This window comes from Mustela putorius, unplaced genomic scaffold (genome assembly GCF_011764305.1).
Source record: "Mustela putorius furo isolate JIRA1106 unplaced genomic scaffold, ASM1176430v1.1 tig00000997_pilon_pilon_pilon, whole genome shotgun sequence".
Lineage (NCBI taxonomy): Eukaryota > Metazoa > Chordata > Mammalia > Carnivora > Mustelidae > Mustela > Mustela putorius.
This window is the reverse complement of record NW_025421527.1, coordinates 5,415,641-5,439,956: the sequence shown is the minus strand read 5'-3', so window position 1 is coordinate 5,439,956 and position 24,316 is coordinate 5,415,641. Positions and strand designations below refer to the sequence as shown.

General features: G+C 66.7%; 2 protein-coding genes across 6 annotated transcripts; one reads left to right on the top strand and one right to left on the bottom strand.

Annotated features, from left to right (window-relative positions):
* The first annotated feature begins 218 nt into the window (after positions 1 to 218).
* ZBTB7B (zinc finger and BTB domain containing 7B) lies at positions 219 to 15,292 on the top strand. 4 transcript variants are annotated; one of them, XM_004778619.3, is made up of 4 exons: positions 219 to 295; positions 469 to 569; positions 11,713 to 12,881; positions 13,137 to 15,292. In XM_004778619.3, exons 3-4 carry the CDS (start codon positions 11,719 to 11,721, stop codon positions 13,585 to 13,587), a joined length of 1,614 nt encoding a protein of 537 aa, XP_004778676.1. In that variant the 5' UTR covers positions 219 to 295; positions 469 to 569; positions 11,713 to 11,718; the 3' UTR covers positions 13,588 to 15,292. The 4 variants fall into 4 exon arrangements, with proteins under 4 accessions (XP_004778676.1, XP_004778672.1, XP_044942766.1 ...); XM_004778615.2 differs by having other exon boundaries at positions 250 to 312; XM_045086831.1 differs by lacking the exons at positions 219 to 295; positions 469 to 569 and adding an exon at positions 4,927 to 5,037.
* Positions 15,293 to 15,298: 6 nt separating this feature from the next.
* On the bottom strand, positions 15,299 to 24,295 carry DCST2 (DC-STAMP domain containing 2). Of its 2 annotated transcripts, none has more exons than XM_004778601.3 (15): positions 23,860 to 24,295; positions 23,549 to 23,719; positions 23,244 to 23,345; positions 22,803 to 23,000; positions 22,519 to 22,584; positions 21,908 to 22,121; positions 21,596 to 21,753; positions 20,959 to 21,123; positions 20,082 to 20,264; positions 19,849 to 19,949; positions 19,037 to 19,167; positions 18,604 to 18,731; positions 18,163 to 18,256; positions 17,941 to 18,081; positions 15,299 to 15,527 (listed from the first exon to the last, which is right to left on the bottom strand). In XM_004778601.3, exons 1-15 carry the CDS (start codon positions 24,125 to 24,127, stop codon positions 15,482 to 15,484), a joined length of 2,166 nt encoding a protein of 721 aa, XP_004778658.1. In that variant the 5' UTR covers positions 24,128 to 24,295; the 3' UTR covers positions 15,299 to 15,481. The 2 variants fall into 2 exon arrangements, with proteins under 2 accessions (XP_004778658.1, XP_004778659.1); XM_004778602.3 differs by having other exon boundaries at positions 20,082 to 20,249.
* Between the last annotated feature and the right edge of the window lie 21 nt (positions 24,296 to 24,316).

Below are 24,316 nucleotides of genomic sequence, written 5' to 3'. Positions count from 1 at the left end.
GAAGGAAAGAAGGAGGGAAAAAGAGGAGGGTGGGAAAGGCTCGGAGAGCAGAGTAAAAGCTCGCAGGAAGGGAGCTAAAAGGGAGGGAGGGAGCCATCTGCGCCCTGCAGGGACTGGGTGGACCGAGGGGTTGAAGTTTATATCCTTATTGGGCGGAGGGAGGGGGACCTGGGGGGGCGGGTGAAAAACCAGGAAGTGACAGAGGGTGTTGCTAAGGATTGGGGGGGGAGTTTGGGGGTGGCAGGGGGCGGGGGGAGGGAGGGGAGGGATGGGGGGAAAGCCAGCGGGAGGACAGGTGAGACAGCAGGACAGGTGAGGCGGGCCCTGAGGGGGGGGCGGTGGGAGCCAGGTGAATGTGCGGTTCTCGGCGGCCGAGGGGGGGGCGGGCGGCAGGAGGAGGCCGAGGGCTGCGGAGGAGGAGCCCCCCAGCAGAGAGCGGCGAGCGACTGACCGCGGCCTTCTGACCAGGACCGGAGCAGGGCCCCAAGCCCCCGGGCCCGGCGGGGGACGCGCTTCTCTCCACACCCTGTGCTTCTGCAGTTCCGGCCCGCGGACCCACAGGCGGAGAGGTGAGTGTACCCTACTTTTGTCTCCGGCTCGGGGTCCCCCAGACGCGAGACTACTGCAGTGTCCTTCGTCTGTCCTGTGAGTGGGACCCCCCCACGCACACACACACGCACGCTGACCAGACTCCCACCACTCCCCTTCCCCGTGCCTTCCCGGCACCCCGGGTCTCTGGAACGGATTTTAACCGCGAGGAAAGGTGGGCGGAGGGTCCCCAGAAACTTTCTCTGCACTTCTGGGATCAGACCGCCCGGCGGCCCCGGGATGGAGAGGGGGTGAGGCGGCGCCGAGCGCTGCCCGGGTCTCCGCCGTGACTTGCGGGGAGACCCCCGGTCCGCCCGCGCTGAGGGAATGGAAAGGCTGACGGACTCTAACTAGGGCAAGCGGGCCCCCCCCCCCGGCGCCCCCTGGCGCGGTGGGCTGGACCCGGGCCAGTGGCACTGGGGGCGGGGGGAGCGCAGGAGGAGCCGCGGCTGGGGGGAAAGTTACCGGCTGGACTATTCGGTTTCCTGCGCCTCCGGAGCCGCGCTCCCTCTCCAGTAGTGGGGCTCGGCGGCGACCTCCGAGCGACACAGATCGACCCCTCCGCCCCAGTCCCTTCCTTCGGGCGCCGGTCCGGTCGCCACCCTCCCCGGGCCGGCTCGTGCCCCTAGAACCCGAGAGCGGGGGCGGATGGCCGGGAGGAGTTCTACCCCCACGCGTCTCCCCCGCAGGCGCCCGCGCACCTGCCCCTCCACAGAGTGGGTGGGGGTCGCTACTGTGTAGTCGTGGAAGCCACTGGGAGCGCCGCTGGCAGAGGGCTGCCATTCAAAAGGGTGGGGGGCGCCGCTTTCCCCTCCCAGCTTTCGCTCTCTCCTCCCACCCCACCCCGAGTAAGAGAGCGACGTGTCCCGGCCACAGCGGTGGGGGGGGGGTGGGAGTGGGGGGGCGGCGTGGGCAGCGGGTTGTGCCCGGACACGTGCCTGCCCAGGCGCCCCGGCCCTGCTAGTGTTTGGAGAGAGGGCGGGTCCCCTGCCCCCCGCCCCGCGCAACCCCCACGTATCAAAGGGCGGCTGAGACGTGGTGAGACCTCGGGGCGCCCTGGGGGGGGGGCGGGGAGCCTGGGTCCGGAGCAGGGGAGGGGCAGAGGCGCGGGTGCTAGCTGACCCACAGGAAACGAGCGCCGCTGACCTAGTTTGGGACACCGGAAGTGGGTGCTGAGGAGAGGGGGAGACCAGCAGGCTGTCCCGGCTTCCGGGCCAGGTGGAGGGCGTTCGTGAACTGACCCCCGCCTGAACGCCCTGCAGACCCCCAGCTGCAGCTGGGAACGGGAGTGAGTCAGCGCAGCGCCTCCCCTGCCCCCAGCCTATTCCTGAGAAGGGAGGCAGCTCCTGGGGGCTGGGGGAGCCGGACTGAGCGGTGAGGGGTTAAACCAGGATGGGGACTCTGCTCCCCGGGGTATACGTGTGTGCGGGGGAGGCCTGGAGGACTGTGGGGTTGCCTCCGGGTCCCCCCCCCCCAGACACACACCAACTGGTTTGGTCACCCCTGTACCTGCCTGGCACTGCTGGCCGAGCTGGCATGGAGTGGGCACCAGGCTGGGGGGGAGAGCGGGCGCAAGGAGCGTTGTGCAGGGCTGGAGGGGGACGTATTTGCGACTGAGTTTGGGTGGCAGTTGCTGTTCCTCGTCGTCGGTGGTGACTGGGGAGAAGGGCAGGGGGCTCCCCCTGGAGCAGCTGATGAAACATGAAGAAATCTCTGTCACTGTCTCCTGCCCCGGCCCCCGGGGCCTCGGCTCCCCCAGCGAGCCTCCGTGCCATGGTTGCCGCGGGCACAGTGCAGTCTGCTGGCACCCCCAGACGCTGTCCCCTCCCTCGGGTACCACACCCCCCAGCCTCAGCACAGGGGTCAGAAAGGGGTCACTGTCACCCGAAAGGGGCTCTGGGGAAGGAGGAAGGCAGTGCCCACCGGGTCCAGGTGTCAGGGACAGAGGCCTGCTCCATGAGAGCCCTCTCATCACCACACAGCTCTGGCTGATACGGACCCGGTGTCTGGGAGACAGGTGTTGACCTCGTCCCCCTTCCCCGCGGTGCCCCCTGGCACCCAGGGCCCCCAGCTCCTCCTTGGCCTAGTGCCCGCCCCGGGAGGGCGCGGCGGGCAGCGGGGGCTGGGCTAACAATGCACCATCGGGCCCTTTGTGTGCTTGCACTTGGCACCCTGGGGAAGGGTGGGGGAGGGGCCCAGCAGGCATGGGGGGCGGAGCTCCTCGGGTGGGGACGGTGAAGGCTGGGGGAGAGAAGCGGAGAATGAAAGCAGGTGGGGAGGAAAGGGAAGTAGGTCAGATAGGGTGCGGGCCCCCCATTCCAGGCGGAGGCTGAGAGGACCAGCCCCTGCTCCTACAGCCTCCCAGGTGGCACCACGCTGCCTGAGGCACTGCCTGGGACCCGTCATTTGGGGTCAGAAGTCACTGCCCAGGGGACTGCTCACATGGAGGAAGCCTGGCCTGGTACTGCCCCCTTCTTGGTGGCTGAGAGACCAGTTCTGGTCCAAAGCCAAGGCCCTATGATGGGTAGTAAATGGGCTCCAGGCAGGGCACTGCCCTCTAATAGGGGCCTCTGGACCTGCTTCGGGGTTTCCTGCCTCTGGCCTGCTTGGTTCCGTGACCTTCTGAGAGTTGAGACTACCCTGCCACCAGGCCTTGGGGCCTACGGCTGTTTTGGCCTAGGGCTGAAGAGCAGAGTCGGGGGAGGAAGGTGGGGACAGGAGACGGATAGGACCCTGGCATGGGGTGTGCCCGCTCTAGCCTCTTCCCCCTCCTTCTGCTGAGTAAACTCGTGAGTAAACTTGACGTTTTGCCCGGACAGTTTGAAGTTGCCTCGCTACCCCCCCACCCCCAGTCCTGCCAACACACAGGCGGCCAAGCGCCAAGGCGGGCCTGGGGGACTGGGGGGAAGGGGTTAGAGCTACTGTAGTCCACTATCAGGGGCTTTGGAGGGGCAAGGAAGCCCCCCCCCACCCCAGCCAACAACACTCAGGTCTTGGCAAGAATCTTAGCTGAGGCCTGTAAGAATCTGTCTCAGAGCCTTGGGGAACCCGGGGAAAGTGGCCTTGAAACAGAGCCTCTCCCCACTTGTGACCTGCACCCCCACTAAGGAAGGGCACCCAGCTGCCATCTGGCCCCTTGCATTGCCCCCTCTGATGTTCACAGGCTGCCTGGCCCAGAGGGAAAGCCGCCTTCAGCGAATTCCCCAGGGAGACGGGAGAGGGCCGCCCTCTCCACTGCAGCCTGTAGTTGAGGTGGACGGGAGGCCTCGGTGACCTGGGCCCCTCTGCACTGAGGCCCCCCAGCTGCCATGGAAGGCTGTACCCTCAGGGGCCAGCACGATTCCTTGGACTCACACCTGGGCCTAACACCACACCTAGCTCCTTCCCCCGAGCTCCCCATCGGGCCTGGCCCTGACTCCCCCAACCTCTTCCTCGGCCTGCGAGCATCCCAGAACCAAGTCAGCCTTCAGAGTGCTGCAGCGAGCAAACCGGGGGGGGGGGTGCCCCAGGCAAAAGAGGGCTTGCGGTGGCCAGATGGACCCAGTGAGCCCCCCACGAACGCACCAGTTTGCTGCCAGTTGGTATCCCTAATTCCTTATGCCTTCCCAGTCCCTGCCAGGCTTCGGAGCGAGGTGCTACCAGGCCTCTGCGTGCGACCTCGTGTCTCTGGCTTCGGTTTCCTTCCTGTCCCGCCCCCCCCCTCCCCACCCATATGCCCCTTTCAACAGACATCCTCACCTCCTTCCTTCCTCCTTCCCTCCCCTTTGCCTGGGAGAAGGGGTCCTCTTCCCCTCCGCCACGGATCTCCTAGCCTTTTATCTCTTCTAAAAAGGAGATTTCTGGCCAGATCTCCAGCTCTGCCCTCCTCACCTGGTCAGCAAGGCTCTGGGGAGGAGAAGGCAGGACTTCTCTTGGGAACTACAACTCCCAAGGTACATGCAGAGTAACTGTGGTGCATCCTGGGAGTTGTAGTCCTCACGCTCTCAATTTGGTGCCTTCTGGAAGGGTTGCTTGATGGGAGTAAAAGCCAGGACTGGGGTGAATTGGACATGGATGCCCTCTGCATCCATTCCACCCGCCCCACTTCACCCTGTTCTCGCCGTCCTGTGCCCACGTAACACCACGTACCCACGACTAACCTCCCTCCTCTGCTGGGACATGCTGCCATTCTTACCTTAGCACCCCACCCAAGAGATGCCCCACCCTGGCCTGCTGCCCCTGGCAGGGATAACATTGAGGGGCCCCATGAACCCCTTCCCTGCCCCCTGCCCTCCAGGCTGGCTCCCTGCCTTTATGGGGATCAAAGAGCAGAGAGCAGCCCCACCCACTCCCTTGCAGGCTGCGGGCGCCAGGGCTCTCAGGAGTTGCGGGGACTTTGGTGCCCAAGCAGATGCTGAGGCAGAGGGAACGCTGGGAGGCTGGCACCCACCCTGAAGGACGGAGCTTTCAGTAAGTGCTCACAGGGCCGTCCACAGGCTGCTGGGGGCCCTGTGTAGGCCCTGACTTGTAGCGAGCCTCGAGGGGCGATGGCTGGAGAACAGGGTCTTAGGCCTTATCTGTCGGACCTGGGGACTGGACCCGCCTGGCTGGCACCAAGGCTCAGGGGTGGCCCTCCCCCACCCCAGGCCCACAGTTGGCATGGGGCGCTGGGAGCAGGGGGCAGGAGGGAGAGGAGGGCAGGACTGCCAGCATCCTGGTGGGTAGGTGCCAACCGGGCCGGGAGCTGGTGAGGGGCAGCAGGCCAGCGGCGTTGAGCCAGCAGCTGTTGGGGGGAAAGGGGAGGGGATGTTTCGGGGGCATTTCAGTGGTCCTCCCAACCCAGGAGGACTTGGATGGGCCTCATGTCTGGGGAACATGAGGGCACCACTTGTTCCAGGAATAAGGGACCCTAGGAGTTGTTTCGGTGGAACTGTGTGGCCCACCCATCTCTGGGCTCAGAGCCTTCCTGAGCTGCCCCTCGGGCCCAGGCGGGTCCCACCCAACCGGCCAGGGTGGCGGAGGCTTGCGCAAGGGGTGGGGCTAGGCGCTTCCCAGCAGATGCCCCCTCCTGGCTCCTTCCTCTTTCGGTGCCCACAGCTCCCCCCATCTGTCTACCCCCCTCAGGCCAGCTCTGTCCCCCGGAGCCCCCTGGCCACTGGGGGCTGGCACATGGGCTGCCCCCTAGCCTGGTTGGCAGGGGCTGGCGCCCGGGCAAGGAACTGTGGTATGTGAGTGGGTTTGGGGTGAGGCATGGGGAGGGCGGGGTGCTGCCTTGCCCAGCCCCCGAGGGCCCCAGCCCAGGACAGGGTGGGGAGAATTCGGTCAGCTCCCAGGGGTCTCAGGGGCCCACTGGGGACCGGAGGGCTTCCCTGTGGCCCTCCATGGTGCCACATGCCCTGAGGGGCCCGGACCTGGGCACCTGTCAGCCCTGGCACCGTGTGTCCAGGGTTCCCCTCCTCCCTCCTCTGGCCACCGCCGCCGCCTGTCCCCTCCCCTCCTTCCTTCTCGCAGTCCCACCTCCGGCAGCCTCTCCCGTGGCTCCTCCTCACCTCTGTCCTCCTGGACTGTCCCGGCTCCTACTGTGCCTACACTCACCTTTTTCCCCTTTCGGGACTGAGTAAGGCCGGGCGGGGGTGGGTACCGCCGGGGCTTTGGGCACCACAGGCAGAGACTTCAGGCCCTCTCCCACGTTGCCAGCCCTCTGGTAACCCCTCCCCCCAGCTTGGAGGGAGGGGGGACAGCACCCAGAGGGTTAAGGCTCTAGGGGGGAGGGGCTGGGCCAGGTCGTGGGCGGCCCCTTTGAAGGAGGGAGCTGGAGCGGGGAACAGCCACCCCACCTCCCCCCCCCCAGCAGGGCCCTCCCCCACCCCTCCCAACCTGCTCCCCCCAGGGGCCAAGAGGAGTTGCCGGCAAGGCCCCTCAGCGTTCAGGTGAGTAGGCCCTGCTCCGGCTTGGGAGATCAGGCCCCAGGGGCGGCTTGGAGGCCTAGAATTGGCCAAGGGTCAGAGAGGGACTGGAAACAGGCTAGGAAGAGGGTGTCCAAACTTCCCTGGGAAGGTGGAGGGGGCTGAGGGTATGAGGCGCGCTTCGGTCCCAGGGGCCCCAGGAGGACCGAGGAGCAGAGGGGGCCTACGGGAGCCCAAGGACTGCTGGGCCAGGACAGGAGGCTGGACAGGCTGGCAGGGAGCCGGGCTCCGGGGATCGGGCTGGGGTGTCCTCTGGGGCTGGGGGGCTCAGGTTTCTGCCTGCGGCTTGGCGGGTGTGGGGTTACCAGGCGGCTCGGTTACTCAGCCTGAGACGCTCGGCTGGGGGGAGGGGGTGGGCACCGGGCAGACCCTGGCACCTTATGCCGGCTCCTCGGGCCCTGAGGGGAGAGGGCATTGCCTAGGCAGGTCCCGCTTAGAGCCCTGACGGTGGGGGTCTGTCCAGGTGCGGTCGCCTGGCCCAGGGTGGGTACCCTCTGGGGAAAGCCCAGTAGTTCCAGGGCTGGAAATTCTGACGGGCAGAGAGGCCTAGGTTGTCCCCCCTCACCCCACCCCACATCCGCTCTCCGCACCAGCCCCCCCCCCACCGCCACCATCCTCCCCAACTGGCCCCCAAATTTCTGTCCTGTGCTTCTTCTAGAAGGGTGGCATGGGTGCCCTGAGTGCGGCCATCCTATGGCAAGACCAAGCCTTGGAAGGCAGGCCTGGCTCCGTGACTCGATTCCCCGGGGCCCTCTCTCTACCTGCCAGCCTGGGCAGAAGAGAGCAGATGCTCGGAGCAGGGCAGGATGGAGGAAGCCGGAGAGGCTGGAGTGGAGACCCGAGGGTAAAGGAAGGAGCGGGCAAGGCGGCTCCTGGGGGGCCAGGGCCACGGATGCCTAGAGCGGGCCAGGGCCACGGATGCCTAGAGCGGAGGCAGGAGGCTGGCCAGGGCTGAAGGAGGGACAAGGATGCGTGGCGGAGCAGGCACTGGCTGGGCCGGTCAGCAAGGGAAGGGGAGGCCACGGATGGGGCGGGGGGCCCCAAGCACGGGGCAGGGTCCCCCAAGCGGGAGGAGGATTTGCCCCCTTCCCTTCTCTGCCATCATCGCCCCTCACAACCCCGAGTGGCCTGGGGAGGGGGGCGTGGGCTAGAGCGGGTATCAGGGAAAGAAATGTGGAGGCGCACTGAGATCTCCTTCATTTCAGGGAGCACCAGGAATTGGGGATTTGGAGGGAGGAGAGGCTTAACCCCCAGGGCACCGGGAAGCAGCCGACTCCCCTGGCCTCCTTCCCCTTCGTGGCTTGCGGTCTCCCTTCCCCGCCTGGCCCCCAGGAAGTGCGAGTGCTGGGGGTGGTGAGGTTAGGAGGGGGGAAGCGGCATGTGGGGGATGGGCAGGGCACGCACTTGCTCCGAGGGGCTGGGGTGCCGGGGCTGGGGTGCCGACCCACGGGCTCTGTAGGCGCCAGGGCATCCCCGGGCCTGGGGCTTCGCCTTCCAGGCCCAGACTGTCCTTCAGGGGGACTCCCTCAGCCCCTGATCCCGCCTTCCCGACTGGGCAGTCCAGGTGGCTCCAGCCCCTGGGCTCCAGAGGCCCTGGGAAGAGGAGGAGAGCTGGGGAGCCAGGATTCCTGGGTCCCTGAGGACTTCGGCCTGGCTGTCCCACTTCCCCACCCCCCTGGTCGGGCGGCCGAAGCCCCGCTGCTGCCCGCGGCTTCGTGCAAACTGAGCTCCAAAAAAACAGGAAGAGAACGTGAGGCTGGAGTCGGGGCGGGGGTGGGAAGCAGAGAGGAGAAAGAAGGGGGGGGCGGCTAGCCAAAGTGGGGGCGGCGCTGGGGAGTGCCCCAGGCCCCCATCACCTGGCAGGGGGATGTCACAGGCGGACCTCACCCTCCCTTACCCTGAGTAGCTGCACCTGCAGAAGTCTTTTGGGTAGGGGTGTCTGTGTGCCTGGGTCTCGGCCCCATATCTGTTCTCTGTGCTGATCCCAGCTCCGCCCGCTGCCCCCCCCACTAAGCCTCACTCCCCTAATCCCCAGGGTGTGGGGAAGGGGGGCCAGCTTCACTCATCTGCCCCTTGGGGGCCCGATCCTGCCGCATCCCTGTGTCAGGGCTCAGGTGCCCCCGGGACACTGCCAGAGGTCAGCACCTGGAAAGACTTCCGGGCTCCTTTCCCTTCCCGGTCAAGGCCAGTGCTCTCCACCTTTTGTATCTGGGCTGGGGACACACCCCGCAGGTGCCTGAGGACACCGAGGAGTTGGGGGTTTCGGGGCTCCTGCCTTTGTCCCCTTCCTGCCTTTCCCACCCAGAGTCTTTCCCCCACCAGAGATGGGGCAGGCTTGACTCAGGGCCCAGTTTCAAGAGAGCTGCCCACCTGCTTGGCCGGTCTAGCAGGCCTGACAGTGAGGGGAGCCTGGGGGGGTGGCGGGAAAGGGGGAGCGATGGGGCGGGGCCCCCAGTTCTTCCCCCTACCAGGCAAACAAACCAAACAGACCTTGCCTGGTTCCCTGGCACAGCGGCCCCCCCCTCCACACACACCCATGCCCACAAGGCCTTAGCAAGAGGGGGCATGCCAGGCTGGGTGGAGATGGGCCGTCCTCATGGGGCGTCAGGGGGCTGGGCCCTTGGGGATACAGATGTGGGAAGGGTGCCCAACGTGGGGTGGGCATCCTGGCACCGGTGCCCTGCCGCCTAGGTGATGGGGCTGTGAGTGCCCCCTCGGCCTGGTTGGCAGCAGCATTGTTCTAGGCAGCATCTAAGTTGGCCTGGGCGCCAGAGCCCTGGGTAAGGGCTGGGGGAGTTTCCCAGAAGCTAGAGAACCTTAGAGCACCTCCCCTTCCTACGAGTGTCCTCTGCCTCTCCCTCCTTCACTGCTACCTCGTGGCCATGGGCACTGGACTTGGGCCTAAGGGGTTAAACACCCACCCTTGCCCAAGCACCCGGTGTGAGTTGCAGGCGCTGAAGCAGCCTAAGCCCGTGACCTGACAGCAGGGTCAGCCAATCAGCACCCTGCCACGCCAAGTTGCCGCGGAGACCGGCCCGGGCTGGGAGGCGGGCCTAGCGGCAGGAATGGGTGGGGTGGGGAGGGAGGGGGCTGGGGCAAGCCACGTGCCTGCGGGTGCCCAGCTCCAGGCCAATGGCCAGCGAGGACAGCCCCACCCATCCCCCTCGGGAGGGACAGGATCTGCCTGGGCGCAGGAGGGTGCCCACTGCTGCCACTGCCCACCCGGTTTTTGTTTGTTCCCGAGTCCTGGGGCCATTTGCCACTTGCTCTGTTTGTGGAGTGTGGGCAGGGAAGCGAAGGGAGCTGGGGTGGCTCCCAGGGAGAGAAGTGGGAGCCGAGGGCTTGCTGACGGCGCCTGGTGTCGGACTGGAGCGGGGAGACCCGTGGGTGCTGCTCCCCGACGGTGCCCTGCAGGAGTCCCGGCGTCACAGGGAAGGTGACAGGCAGAGACAATGCCGTTCTTGTGTTCGGAAGGGGAAATCTGTGGCTCTTGCCCCCCCCCCCAGCTCCCCGAAAAATCCTTTTCCCTCCGCGGTGGGGCTGAGCAGCTGTTGGGAGTGGCAAGGAAGACACTGACCAGGGTCAGTGGGACCCACCCCTGGGACCACATGGGTCAGCCTTTCCTATTACAGAGGAGGAAACCGGCTTCCTGGGGAAAGGAAGTGACTGATCCAAGGTCATGAAGCTCATAGTAACTTGACTCTTTGGGGCGATTTGAGGCAGGGAGACCCAGCTGTCCCCAAGCCAAGCCTTCCCAGGAGAGGCCATTTGTGGAATCTGCCCCGGGCGAGGCCTCGCTCCTACCTCCCAAGGCCAGAATGTTTATTGCCCCCCCCCACGTGGTCTCATTTACCCGATGTCCCCACAAGCCTCCGGGTCCAGTGGAATTACCCGCAGAGTAGACTAGGAAGGAGGCTCGGAGACCGTGTGTTTAAAGTCAAGGAACTCCTCAGCCACAGGGGCAGGTTCCACTCTCAGGCGGCCGACTTCAGAGCCACTTTCTTTCCAGGCCCCCCTGTCTCCGCTCGCTTCAGACCCACCCTCCCAGTGTCAGGCCCGAAGGGCTGAGCTCTTGGGACCTCGCTCTCACCCGCTCCTTGTCCATTCCCGGAAACACACGCCTGACAGAAGGGACTGGCCCAAGGTCATTCGGCAACCTGGCCGCAAACCCAGGACTCAGGCAGCGCTCCTCACTCCCAGGCCAGGCCCACCTGCCGCCCTCCTGTCCCCCCACCAGCCTCCGGGGTGCTGGGGTGCTGCAGCGCCTCCCTTGGAGGGGAGAGCACCTAGGATAGAAGAGAACCCTCTGGGGCGCGTGCTCTCCACTCTCCCGAAGGGCTGCCGTGGATGGGGAGGGAGAGGTGCGGAGGGCGAGGTGCCGTGGCAGCTGTGGTGGGGAGGGGTGGAACTGGAACTTGGCCTATTGGCAGTGGGGGAGGGGGCGGGGACGATGCTTATCTGTGCGGGGCAGGAAGCACCAGAGCCAGGCCTCGACACCCCAGCAAAGGGTGGTTGCTCCTTGGCCCCCTGGGGGAGGGGAGGATTTGGGGGGAGGGATGCTGGGAGCAGTGTTTCCCTTTTGGCCTGGGGGGGTGTGTGAAATCTAAAAGGGGAGTTGAGCTTTCAGTGGGGGCGGAGGGGAGGAGGAGGAGGGTGAAGGTGAAGGTGCCGGGAAGCTGCCTGGTGAGTTTGCAGAGCTTCTGTGGAGCCCTGAACCCTTGTGGAGTCACTTGGGTGGCAGTGCCCAGAGCAGACCTTGGTCCAGTGCGAATCTTAGCTCTGTCCTTGGCCTCGCTAGTGCCATCAGAGGCTGTCACCCCACTTCTCAGATGACTGAGCCCCGAGTCCTTCATGAAGCCTGGGCCAGGACCCCAGAGCTCCCTCCAAAGGCATGGGGAGTGGGGCAGGCAAAGCGGCAGGGGCAGGGCGGCCAGAGCAGCTGGGAATAGGACTGGGGGCCCACCGCCTGGGTCTGAACGCGTTCTGCCCCTCAGAAGTTGGACATCACTTGCCCTGTCTGCGCCTTGGGTCCCCTGTCTGTGAGATGACTGCTTCTCAGTCTGGGGAGGCTTCTGGAAGATCCCCTGGGTCTGAAGCACTGGGGAGCCGGGCTGGCAGTCTGCCGGCACAGGAAGTGCGGGCCTAGCGCCTTTCACCTGCCCCTGTCCTCCACCCACAGGACAAGATGGGGAGCCCCGAGGACGACCTCATCGGGATCCCGTTCCCGGACCACAGCAGCGAGCTCCTGAGCTGCCTCAATGAGCAGCGGCAGCTGGGCCACCTGTGCGACCTCACCATCCGGACGCAGGGCCTCGAGTACCGCACCCACCGGGCCGTGCTGGCCGCCTGCAGCCACTACTTCAAGAAGCTCTTCACTGAGGGCGGCGGTGCGGTGGCAGGGGCAGGGGGCGGTGGTGCGGCGGCGGGGGCCGCCGGGGCTGGCGTGTGCGAACTGGACTTCGTGGGGCCCGAGGCCCTGGGTGCCCTGCTGGAGTTCGCCTACACGGCCACGCTGACCACCAGCAGCGCCAACATGCCCGCCGTGCTGCAGGCCGCGCGGCTGCTGGAGATCCCGTGCGTCATCGCCGCCTGCATGGAGATCCTGCAGGGCAGTGGGCTGGAGGCCCCCAGCCCCGACGAGGACGACTGTGAGCGGGCCCGCCAGTACCTGGAGGCCTTCGCCACGGCCACGGCCACAGCCTCCTCGGGAGTTCCCAACGGAGAAGACAGACCACCCCAGGGGCCCCTCCCACCCCCGCCCCAGCCCACGCCACGGCCAGTGGCCCGCCGCAGCCGCAAGCCCCGGAAAGCTTTCTTGCAGACCAAGGGGGCCCGGGCAAACCACTTAGTGCCCGAGGCACCCACGGTACCTGCCCACCCCACGACCTATGAGGAGGAGGAGGTGGCGGGGGGCAGAGTGGATCGCGGCACAGGCAGCGGGCTGGGGGACAGCTACAGCCCTCCAGCGGGGACTGCTTCACCCCCCGAGGGGCCCCTGGCTTATGAGCCCTACGAGGGTGATGAGGAGGAAGAGGAGCTGGTGTATCCTTCTGCCTACGGGATGGCGCAGGGGGGAGGACCCCCGCTGTCCCCAGAGGAGCTGGGCTCGGACGAGGACGCCATTGACCCCGACCTGATGGCCTACCTGAGTTCGCTGCACCAGGACACTCTGGCCCCAGGCCTGGATGGCCAGGACAAGCTGGTGCGCAAGCGCCGCTCCCAGATGCCCCAGGAGTGCCCGGTCTGTCACAAGATCATCCACGGGGCCGGCAAGCTGCCGCGCCACATGAGGACCCACACGGGGGAGAAGCCCTTTGCCTGTGAGGTCTGCGGCGTCCGCTTCACCCGGTGAGCACTAGCCCCCCCCCTCCCCGGGGGCGGGGGGGACCCAGCAGGGGTTCCCCGCCCAGAACGACTGGGGGTGTGGAGGTCCCCAGAGCCCCTGGAGACACCCAGACTGGGAGGTCGGGAGAAAGGTGACGGAGGTGGGTTGGGCACAGGACAGCTCTGGGCTTGGAAGGGGGGGGCGCTGCCCACCAGCGGTGGATGGAGGGGTTGGGGAGGGGGTGGTCCTGGGCCTGACCCCCTCCCCCTGCCCGCCAGGAACGACAAGCTGAAGATCCACATGCGGAAGCACACGGGAGAGCGCCCCTACTCTTGCCCGCACTGCCCAGCCCGCTTCCTGCACAGCTACGACCTCAAGAACCACATGCACCTGCACACGGGGGACCGGCCCTATGAGTGCCACCTGTGCCACAAGGCTTTCGCCAAGGAGGACCACCTGCAGCGCCACCTCAAGGGTCAGAACTGCCTGGAGGTGCGCACCCGGCGGCGCCGCAAGGACGACCCGCCCCCCTCCGCTGCCGCGCCGGCCGCCGCGGGCCTCGACCTCTCCAATGGCCACTTGGACACCTTCCACCTCTCTCTGGCTCGGTTCTGGGAGCAGTCAGCCCCGCCTGGGCCCCCGGTCTCCACCCTGGGCCCCCCTGATGAGGAGGAGGAGGAGGGGGCACCCAGGACGCCTAAGGCTGAAGGTACCATGGAGTCCTCTTAAAGAGGGCCGGTGGCCGTCCCCAGCAGCGCGCGGCCGGGGCGCCCATGCCAAGCAGCGGGGGCACGCGGGCTGGACAGGGCTGGGGGCCGGGCGCTGGGCTCCCTGGCTTCAGCAGTCCGTCCCTGTCGCCCCGGAGCCCTCATTCCAGTTCCAAGCTGAGAAGGCTTTGGGGTCGGGGGCTCCCCAGATTGGGGTGAACTCCTAAGGAGTGATCCCCATAGTATGTCTCCATTTCCAGCTGTTTGTTGTGAACGGTGGGACCCTGTCCCCAGCCGCTCCTGGGGAGAAGAAGCAATAATGTATTTCTGATTTGTGGGGTTCCTCTTCGGCTATGCGGGTTTCTAGGGGGTGGGGGGCTTGGGACCAAAGCCTCGCCCCGCCCCCATGCCCCCAGGGGTTTGGCGGAGTCCGGGGGTGAAGGACCGCCCCTCCCTCCCCTTCTGAGACCCCCTCCTTCCTGCTTTCTGTTCCCTTTCCCCAGCAGAGAATTATGCAAAGGGGGCGGCGAGGAGGAGTGGGTGGGGGGAAGCGAGGTAGAGGCTGGAAAGCCTCGGGGATTGGGCCCGCAGGAAGGAGCCGTCCTCGCGCGCGCCCCCCGCCCCCCCGCCGCATCCTCCCCACCCCCCCACCCCCCCGCACCTCACCTACCCCCCCACCCCCGCCAGGCTCCGAGCGCTGAGTCACGGGGTCCTGAAGGAGCAGGGGGCGGGGTGGCCTGAGCGGCTCGCCCGCCCCTGGGGGCAGCGGGAGGGGCCGCTCCGCTCGGCTCTCCGCCCCGGCCCTGCCCTCCCCTCCCGCGTCCCCGGGCAGGGAATGTCTTGTTCCCGCCGCTCCCTCCCCGGGGCCAGAGGGCAGGGCGGGCCGGGTGGCTCCTGCCCTCCTCTCCTCCTCCCGCCCAGGTGCGAGCCGGAGCCGCCGCCGGGCCGCCCCTGACTCACGCCGCCCCCAGGCTGGCGCGGCGCGGGCTGCGGGGCGGGGTGAGGGGCTGCGGGCTGCGGAGCGCGCGGGCGGGCGCCCCCTGGCGGCCGTTCCCGAGAGCCGCGGGCGCCCGGGCGGGGGTGGGGGTGCCGGCTGGGGTCCCGCTGGGTCGCGGAGAGTGACCCCCACGGAGTCCGCCCGGGTCTGTACATAGCCTCTTCTGTCGGTCTCGATGAAATCTAGTTTCAGATTTTTAACTACCCGATTCTGCTGGGGGGGGGGGTGTCCGCCTCCCTCCCTCGCTGGGTGCTGCCCCCCCCCCTTTGCGGCCTGGGCTCTGCCTTGCACTATTTCCCCTCCCTGGCCTGGCGGCCCCTCCCCCTTCCTAAAAGGGGCAGGTTACGGGGCCCGGTGCTCTCCCGTCCTCCCCTGCACCCTCATGCCCATTTGCACAGCTGCCCAGGTACCCCCAGGAGTGAGGGGGTGTCACAGGGAGGGGGTAGCGGGACCAGTCCCTGTATCTATTTAAAAAGTGATGATGTAATATATTGGGGTTGGGGGAGGTCGGGTTGCCCTGGGCCTCATCTTAGCATTTCAGGTGATGGGGGAGACCTGGGGCCCAGCCCCAGAGGGTGAGGACAATGTGACCTCCCCCCTCCCCCCTTGCGGCTTCTCCACTCAGTGCCTTAGGGGGGGAGGCAATTTCCCCCCCTCCTCTTCCCCCCCTCTTCCCCTGCCCCCACCTCCGGTGTAAACGACAGGAAGAAATAATAATTTAAGATTCACACCCGTGTCTGCTTTTGGTTCCTTCATTTGGGGGTGGGGGGGGAGGGATCAGGGGCTGGAGAGAAGAGGGGGAGGGGCCAGGCTTCTGGAGCTGGAGGGGACTGCGGTGGGCAGAGGGTTTGGGAGGGCGGCCGAGGGTGGGCAGAGACAGGGTGGGAACCCCGAAAGACTGGGCGTCCGGTCGGAGCCGCTAACTGTGTGTCCTCTGCCGAGGCCCCTGCTCCTCGTCCAGGTCACTAGTGAGGAGGGCAAGGGAGTGACGCGGTCAGGGGCGCCGTTTCCACAGGTGCACGCCTGCCCTGTCCAGACTTCCCAGCCTCCGCTGCTCCTGGTCCCCACAGGATCTCAGCCTGTGGCTCAAGAGCCCCAGTTTTAGGCTGGTGCTGACGGACCAGGGGGCAATCCCTTGCCCAAGGTCACATGGCCAATAAGGACAGAACCAGTAGTGACCTTGGTGTTACACCTACATGGTCAGGGATCAAGCTTCCCCCCTCCCCACGACCCCGCTTTTAAGTTCAGGGAGCCCCCAGGAATCTCTGAAAATAAAGCTTCACTTCCTCCCCCGCCCCTCAGCTTACCATTCCCCCTGCCCGTTCACAACAGCCCGTGCCCATCCCTCCCCTGCCCCGTTCACACCAGCCCGTGCCCACTGCGATTTGTATGCAGGCCTCCCAAATGAAGGCTGCTCATCAACCTGCTGGTACATGGGATGTTGCAGAGGTCCTGCCAGTGGCACCTGCCCCCCGGGGGCCACAGCTATCTCCCCAGACATCTGCTGCACCCACCCAGGGGGCCACGGCCAGACCAACTGCTTATGTGGCCCCCACCCTCCTCACCTCTCTAGCTTTGACCCCATGGCCACAGAGGCCTCTGCTCCTGCTCCCAGAGCGACCCCCAGCCTTGGCCACCCCTGGGTTTATCCCAGAACGTTCCCTGGCCACGACCCATTCTGTGTTGCTCTTGCTCTCACACCTCAGGGAGGCAGGGACCTTGGACTTCCCCAGGGAGGCGGCCCCGTTTCTACCCCAAGGCCAGTCCTATCACACGCTTCCTGAAGACACCCCCGTTCTCTCCCCAGTGTCCTTCCCCTGATCCACCCAAAAAAGAGCCTTCAGCCCTCGGGTCCTGGTCCCGAAGAAAGCCACGTCACCCAGCAGCACCCTGGAGGTCAGTCCGGCTGCGCCACGCGCGTGCAGTGTCTGCGCCTTTGAGGCCCCGCGAGCCCGCTGCTCCCAGGGCACTCCCAGGGCAGGTGTTTTGCCCCCTAGACCCGGTCCTTGCAACCATCCACTCCCAGCCCCTTCCTGGCGCCCTCAGCAGGGCTCCCGGTCCTCTGAGCCTGCAGGGAGCGGCAAGGCCAGCGGCCTGGAGAGCACTCACTCCGCTCGGGGCATGCCGCTCTCCGGAGGCCGCCGGGCCACCTGGCCCAGACCCGGTGCCTCAGGGGCCCTCCGTCACCTCCGAAGGGCTCAGCTCTCCCCTTCCTGGGGAGCCCCACATCCCCTTGGGCCGGCTCCCAGCCTGCTCTGCCGCTGTGCAGACGCAGGCTCCCCGCTCCTCCCCGACTAGCTTCCTTGTTCGACTCCGGCAGTGACTCCCCAGGGACAGGACCGAGCGTCTCGGGCTCTGACACCGAGCCACGCACGGCTTCCTTCTGGGTCTTCTCTACCTACTGGCCTATGGCCCGTTACGGTCTGCTCTGGTTTGGGCTTGCTCGGGACCACGAGAAATGTCCCACAGCCACTCCAGCGGCCTCTCCACCACCGCCGCCGCCTCGCCTGTCTCGGCGTGACGACGCTGGGCCCCCGGCTGCTCCGGTCTCTCCCCCACTTGGTTTGCGCCTGAGCCCCTCAGGGTTCGGCCCCTTTCCCTTCACCCTTCCTGCCCTGCCCTCACCCCCCTTCCCCGCTGTAATAACTCAAGCCTGGAGCCACAGGCCCAGACCCCAGGCCTTTCGTAGCGGCCCCTGGGCTGCCAGCTTCCCTCCAGACAGCCCAGAGCTCCCCACCCGAGCCCTCTTCTTCCCCCAGAGCCTGTCCTTCCGCTCGGCTGGCACCACGCCGTCCCAAGCGCCCCCATCCTCAGCACCTCCGTCCTGAGGCCGCCCTGGCTTCCCACTGCCTTCTTAGCTCAGGCTAGAACAGAGCCAGGAACGAGTGGGGCCATTTCCCGGGATCTTCAGACGGCCACCAGGGCACTCAGCCAGCTCTCTGCCCCTCCACTTCCCAGCTCATCCTGGCGCCCCTGACTCGAGTGACACACACACAGCCTCCCAAACATCTCCCATTCTCCAGGCTCCCCCCAGGCTCCTCGCCCCCCATGCTCTCCTCTGCCCCTTGGCCCAGCAGACACCCAGGTTACCCCCGAAACCTGCTTCCTGAAGCCCTCATTAACTCAACCTCATCCCAACCCAGCTGTTCTGTCCGCTGCCTGACCTGGCCGGCTGCTCTCCTGGACGGGGACACCGGCCCGCTATCACTCCCCACCGCTCCATAGGCTCGCTCAGGGCAAGCTGGACGGGTCCCCCCCCAACTCTGCCACAAGCCCTTCAGCTGTCTCCAGCCCTAGCACAGGGCCACGCAGCCCAGGAGCCCACTGCACACATGACAGCTCAGGCCTCCCCGGCCCCAGGTGCTGCTTTCTGCTCACCTGACCTCGGAGCTGGACTCCGAAGCAAGGGTCCTGCCCAGGGCCTCCTGCAGCTGCTGCCGCAGGAAACGCTCCTGCTCAGGGTTCTTCCTCCGAGCGGCGGCCAGCCAGAGGCGGGGGGCCTCCTCGTCACTGGAGTCCCTGGGAAAGCCTCCCATCAGGCGGCAGCTCCCACCGCCCCCACGGACAGGACTGCGGCCACCGCATCCCCCGGAGACTCACAGCTCCAGGTCCAGGCCCCCCTGCTGGGAGAGGGGCGCCGCACACACGGAGCAGGTGTTGTCCAGGAGACGGAAGCAGGTGGGGCAGAAGAGCCCTGCAAACACCAGGAGGGCAGGAAAAGGTGGCTGAGCTAGTCCACCCACCCCGCCACCAAGCTCCCCTCGCTTCCAGCCCTGCAGGGACTGTCCTCACAGAGGGACAAGCCAGGGCCCGGCTGCAATGCCACTTGCGAACGAGTGGTTACCACCAACAGAATTAAGGCAAACACAGGGAGAATGAGCTTCTCACAGTTCTCTGTAGACAAGAACATGTGGTCACGAAGGGAGGGGCCTAAAGTGTGAGTTCCAGAAGTCCACAGAGGAAGGACCATAGCCAATTGTCACACACGACTGTGGGGAGTCCCCACAGGGAGAGGGGAGAGGTCCAACCCCGGGGGCTCACCTCGGCAGCCCGGGGTGCTGCAGGACACAAAGTTCTCCGTGTCCTCGGGGTCGTGGAGCTGCCCACAGCCCAGGCAATAATCCTGGAGCGGCCAGAAGTGGCTGAGCACGGGGCCCAGACAGGAGCACCTGGGGAGGAGTCCCAGACGCTGACGCGCCAGCCCACTCCACACCCAACACCGCCCACCAGCGGGGGCGGGCCTCGCTGCAGCCTGACCCCCCTCAGCAGCAACCTCTGTGTCCTGTCCGCCCCCTCCCCCCACTGCCCACCGCCCAGAGTTCTCATCCCTGTCTCCGTCTTCGCGCATGGATCACAGAGAACGGGCACCCTCTTCAGCCAAACCTCAGGGACTTAAGAAGGGAGCCACTGTGACCTCTGGCTCTTTTTCTGTCCCCTCTTGCCCCACTTCTGCAAGGGGGGACAGTGGGCCCACCGCCTGGCCAGCTTCTGGAGGACACTTGCGTGGCCCTGGTCCGCTGCCCGCCGTCTCGCTGCTCGGTGCACGGTCGCCGGCAGATTGGTTCGGTGGCTCAGAAGTAGGTTGTAGAGGTAGGAGATCCTCTCCTGGTGGAGGGGAGATCGGGGCCGGGATCTGCCTTGATCCAGTCTCGTCCACCCGGAATGCCTTCTGCCCCCCAGCCCCACTCCCGTCCTTTGCCTTCTGCCCACGCTTCTGAATCCGTCTAGGCCTGGCTCCGATGCCTCTTCCTTTGGGAAGGCCCTGGGCTCCGCTAGGTGGGGTGACCTAGTCTGTCCTCTGGGTGTTCATAGCACTTTCTTTATTTCTGCACAAAAACACTGCACAAAAACACTTCTTCCTTGTAATATCTGGTTAAAAGCCTGTCTGGCCTTGAGACCGCAAGCACCGGGCGAGGTCGGCTTCATCCTGGCACAGGGTGCGGAGGGCTCCGCCGCACGCTCCAGGACTGACTGGCAATCGAGCGCCCAACTGCTGCATTTCCACTTGCGCCTCAACACGCCAGCACGGACCCCGGCGGCCATGCCCTTCCCCACACTCTGGGGACGACAAGCTCCTTCTCAGCCAACGCCCCCCCAAGAGGCACCCCTGCTCTCAGCACCTCTGGGGCCCGGAGACCCGCCGTCCAGGTCATGGGCCTAGCGGGACTTCAGCCAGAGGAGAGAGGACTGGCGCCATCGAGGAGTCGAAGCTCCCCCAAACCAAGACAGACGGCCGTGGGCTCCCAGCAGGCAGGGGTGGGGGCGGCCGCGGCTGTGGCCGCTCACCTGCTCCCTCGACGGATAGTAGGAGGCGCAGATGGCCCGCCGCAGCCTGCTGACGTAGTTGCCGAACAGCGTGACGAAGAAACTCAAGCCGTACAGGATGCCTGGGGGGCGGCGGGGCCAAGAACCGCCGTCTGCGGGTGCGGGCTGCCGGCCGCCTCCGCACCCCCGGTCCTCACGCCCTCTGCCACGCCTGTTCCTTCCCCACCCCGTGCCCTCACGGCCGAGGCCGGTACCGATGACGATGTAACCGGTGGCATCTGGCTCCGAGGGCCTCAGGAGGCAGTGCCGGGACAAGATGCTGATGTTGCTTTGCTGCAAGACGTCGAACGCCGACACCAGGTCCCGGTAAATCCTCCCAGTGTAGCCGGTGCCTTCCACGGTTATGGACACTAGCACGGGGCCTGGCACAGCGCACTCTGTGAGGGCCGGTGCCAGGGGGCGGGTGGTGGGACAGGGCAGCTCGCAGCCTCACCCCCCAGCCAGGGGCCTCTGCTGCCCCAGGGCCCCACCAAGCCCCTGCCCCCCAGGAGCCTCTTGGAGAGGCCTCGATGCTCCATGAGTCCGTCCCTGTCCCCACGACGGCCCAGCAGCATTTGCTTTCAAGCACTTGCTAATGTGCCCCGTGTCCCGCATGCGGTGGGCGCCGGACTGAGTGTGCCGGTGACTGTGTTGGGCGCTTTCTAAGTGCCGCCGGCCTCTGCGCACAGGATGGGAGTCCTTACTCCCTGTGGTCCCGCACGCTCATCAGCACGGCCTCCCGGGCCCTCCCACACAAGGCGTCCTGGGCCCCTTCAAGCGACCCGGGGGCTGCGCCCAGCATCCCAGCTCCGAAGAGGCGACTGAAGCTCTGGGGGGTTCGGGAATGGCCCGAGTCACCGCCGCAGGGGGCAGGCTCCCTGACTCCAAGTCCTGTGCTTTTGACTACTCCGTATGGTGGACCCAGGACTCGGAGGCAGGGGTCCCAGGAGGATTGGAGGGCTGGCGGCGGCAGGATCGGGGCTGATGAGTCACAGTGACCTAGGGACCTCCAGGCAATCCCTGGGACCCAGGAGGCCACCTGGGTCCAGGACGCCGACCAAGGGGACCACAGCGCGAGGCCCGGGCACTCACTGCGGGCCACGATCTCCCCCTGCAACTGGTACCGGGCCAGGTCGAGCACCCAGAAGACGGCGTAGTCCAGGAAGACCAGGGCCAGCACGAGGAGGAGGTGCCGGGCAAGGCTGAGGATGGCCAGGGTGTAGAACATCTGCTCCCACCTGGACAGGAAGACGGAACCTGCGGGGAGCGCAGTCAGGAGGCCGCTGCTTATTCTCCCGGCGGAGCACACCCCATTCCGAGCCAGGGCCTGTTTGCTCATCTGGTGTGGAAGCTGGGACGGTCCCCGGACAAGGCTGGGAGGGGCTCTGAGGCTAGAGGAACCCACCCTCCTGGGCAGCCCAGCCCCAGCCCCCCAGGCTTCCTCTCCATGTTGGCAGGTTCATACTTCTGGCCTCACCCCCAAAGCCCCCCTTCCCTCAGCTGGCAGCCCCTCCCCACCTACACTTCCCTCTGTCGGGATGTCCGGGGCCCCGGAAGCTTCCTCTGCCCTTCTTTCTGTGTCTGGGTGTCTGGGTGCCGGGAGGTCCCCCCTTTGGGACCGAGGGCTCCCCAGAGACAGGGCTGTGCACAGGGCCTAGGGTCAGGGCTGGGGTGGAGGGGAGGCCCTGGTGTCCTCCTGGGTCTTGGTCTCCAATCTTGGGGCCCTCACCAGGCTGGATGTAGCGTCTGGCCTCATGGGCGCTGAGGGGCAGCACCGTGGGCAGCCCCGCCTCGGAGCGGATGGCCTCCATGCGTAGGAACCGGCTGGTGATGTACACGTTGTCATAACCGACCCAGTTCAAGTAACAGTACCGGTAGAACAGAGCTCTGGCAAGGTAAATGGAGGCCCCTCAGCTCCCCAGCCCACACCGACTCCCGCACGGTCCCACGTCCCCTGGCCCCCAGGCTCCAGCCTTCCTGGAGGCCCTGGGGGCGACCTGGTGCCGCGCAGCCCAAGCCCCCAGCTGGGGCCCTCCCTCACTGGAGGTACAGGAGCGAAAGCAGCAGAGGCGTGGTGTAGCCCATCAGGGCCAGGGCCTCTCGGACACGGTGCAGCTTCAGGCTGACGGCTTCATGGAGGTCCAGGGCCACCTGCGACAGGCTCCGAGAGGCATTGAGGTCCACGGAGAAGTGGTGGGCGGCCGTCACGTTGAACTCGAACTCCTGACGCACCCGGTTAATTAGGTTCCTCACAGCTGGGGCCAGCAGGTGCAGGGGAGCCGGAAGCCAGGAGAATTAGTGGGGGCAGGGCCTGGCATAGCTCGCAGAACAGCCGGGACCCCCCAACCCGAGGAGGAGAAGACAAAGCCCCCGCGGTCCATGCTGTCACCACCAGGGGCCTGACACCACGGCCCCTCTCTGTGCCCGCCCAGCTCAGTGCCCTGCCCTGGGCTGGGAGGACCGGGGAGGGGGGCGCGGGGGTAGGACGTCTTGGTCCTCTCCCTGCTCCAGCCCAGGCTGGGCCTCCGGCGTCCCTGCCCGGCACCTTTCCTCCCTCCTGCATTCTCACTGGGGACTGGGAGCACCGCCGGCCTGGAGAGGGGAGAGTCCCCAGGAGTACCCCCGCAGCAGGGCTGGGAGGGGGCCACTCACGGGTGCCAAGGGTCTTTCGCAAGAAAGGCTGGAGGTACTTGGGGATAATGCAGAACACCTGCACCACTGGGACCCAGAGACCGAGCGTCAGGGGAGGCGGAGGCACGCGGCCCTCCCGCCTCCGGGTCCTCTGGCTTCCCTCTCCTGCTGCTGACCTCCGCAAGGGCTCCAAACCGGCTTCTCCCAGTGCCCCCAGTGCCCCCAGCGGCCCCAGCGCGGGCCCGGCCCCGCCGACGGACCCCCTGCTCACTGGCCATGCCCCGCAGGCGCTCGCCGGCCCTCACCGCTGGCCAGTCCGCACAGCGCGAGCTTGAAGGGCATGAGCACGTAGCACAGGTGATAGGCCCAGGGGACAACGTGCATGCAGCGGTCCTTGGCGTCGTCGAAGACCCGCGCACACTTGAGGTAGGGGTTGCCCAGCTCAGCGTTGCACACGTCGCCGATGTGCAGGAGCCAGTACCACACGTTGCGCAGGACCCTAGCTGGGGACAGCGGCGGGGCTGGTCCCCAGGCCCGGAGCCCTGCGGCCCCTTGGCTGGGACTCGGGGACCCCAGGGCAGCACCCAGCGCGGGACCGCGGTCAGGGCCCTGGCTGCGCCGTATCCGGCGGGGGCCAGTCAGCACCCGGGAGGGGCCCTGGGCCGTGACGTGGGCACGGGTGAGGAGACAGGGTGAACCGTGAGCCCGCCCTCTGGAAACACCCCAGCCGTGCTGACTGTGCTGACCTACGTGCTTCACGCCGTCCATGATGGACCGGAAGAACTTGCGGACCCGGTCAGCCACCTCTTTGGCCTTCTGGGCAATGGCTTTAATCTTGTTCAGGGCACCTGGGGGGCAGGGGTGGAGGCACTGGGGGGCCGGTTCTGCCCGCTGCAAGGGGGGGGCGGGGGTGGGGAACAGAGTGGAGAGGAGGCTGCCCCCCAGGGTGTGGGGAGATGCAGCTGGCCAGGGAGCCACGGGGAGGGGTCCGCAGCCGCAGGGGACGGAGCGGGGCCACAGAACGCACAGCCACGGGCCCGGGGGGCCTTACTGACAAGGGGCTGCTTGGCCTGCTCCAACACCTGAGCGGTCTGGTTCAAGGCCAGCTCGGCCCCGCAGGCCACGGCCTCGCTGGCTTGGGTGAAGTTACGCAGTGTGTTGGCACAGGGTCCCTGCAGCACCAGCCCGAAGGCCGCCACCAGCAGCAGCATCCGGCCCTGCCCTGGGGGAGACGGCTCCATGGGCCCAGGGCCCCGGCTTCGCGCACGGTCTCGCACGGAAGCCTCTGGAAGGTTTCCCTCAAACCGCCCCCACCTCCTGTAAGATCCCTCCTGCCCCCCTCATCCCCCACCCGGCACTCACTGGAGAAGGCCTGGGGCAGCAGCAGCAGGACTGTGACCCGGACCTGGCGCGAGAACCCCATGCCCAGGCTGAGGAAGGCAGCCAGAGTGAGGGTGCCCACCAGGCAGCCCCAGGGGCTGTGTCCTTCCACCAGCAGCTGCAGGAGCCCATAGGCCGTGGCCAGAGACATGCCCAGGCTAAACCCCCCCAAGCTGCGGACCATGGTCCGCGCCACGCTCGGCTCCTCCGTCCCCAAGGGGAGCACATGGTCCTTCATGAGTCTGGGCATGACTGCTGAGACCCAATGCCGGCCTGTCTCCAGGAGATGCCCGCCAGGTTCTGTGGCCCTCGCCACATTCTCAGGTTCCGGAAGCTTGTATTGTGTCTGTCTCCGAGAGCCTGACCGGCTCCAGGACTGGAGACGGGGACACAGGTCTCTACTCTCCTTCCCCAAGTCTCAGAGCAGAGCTTTGGCTGC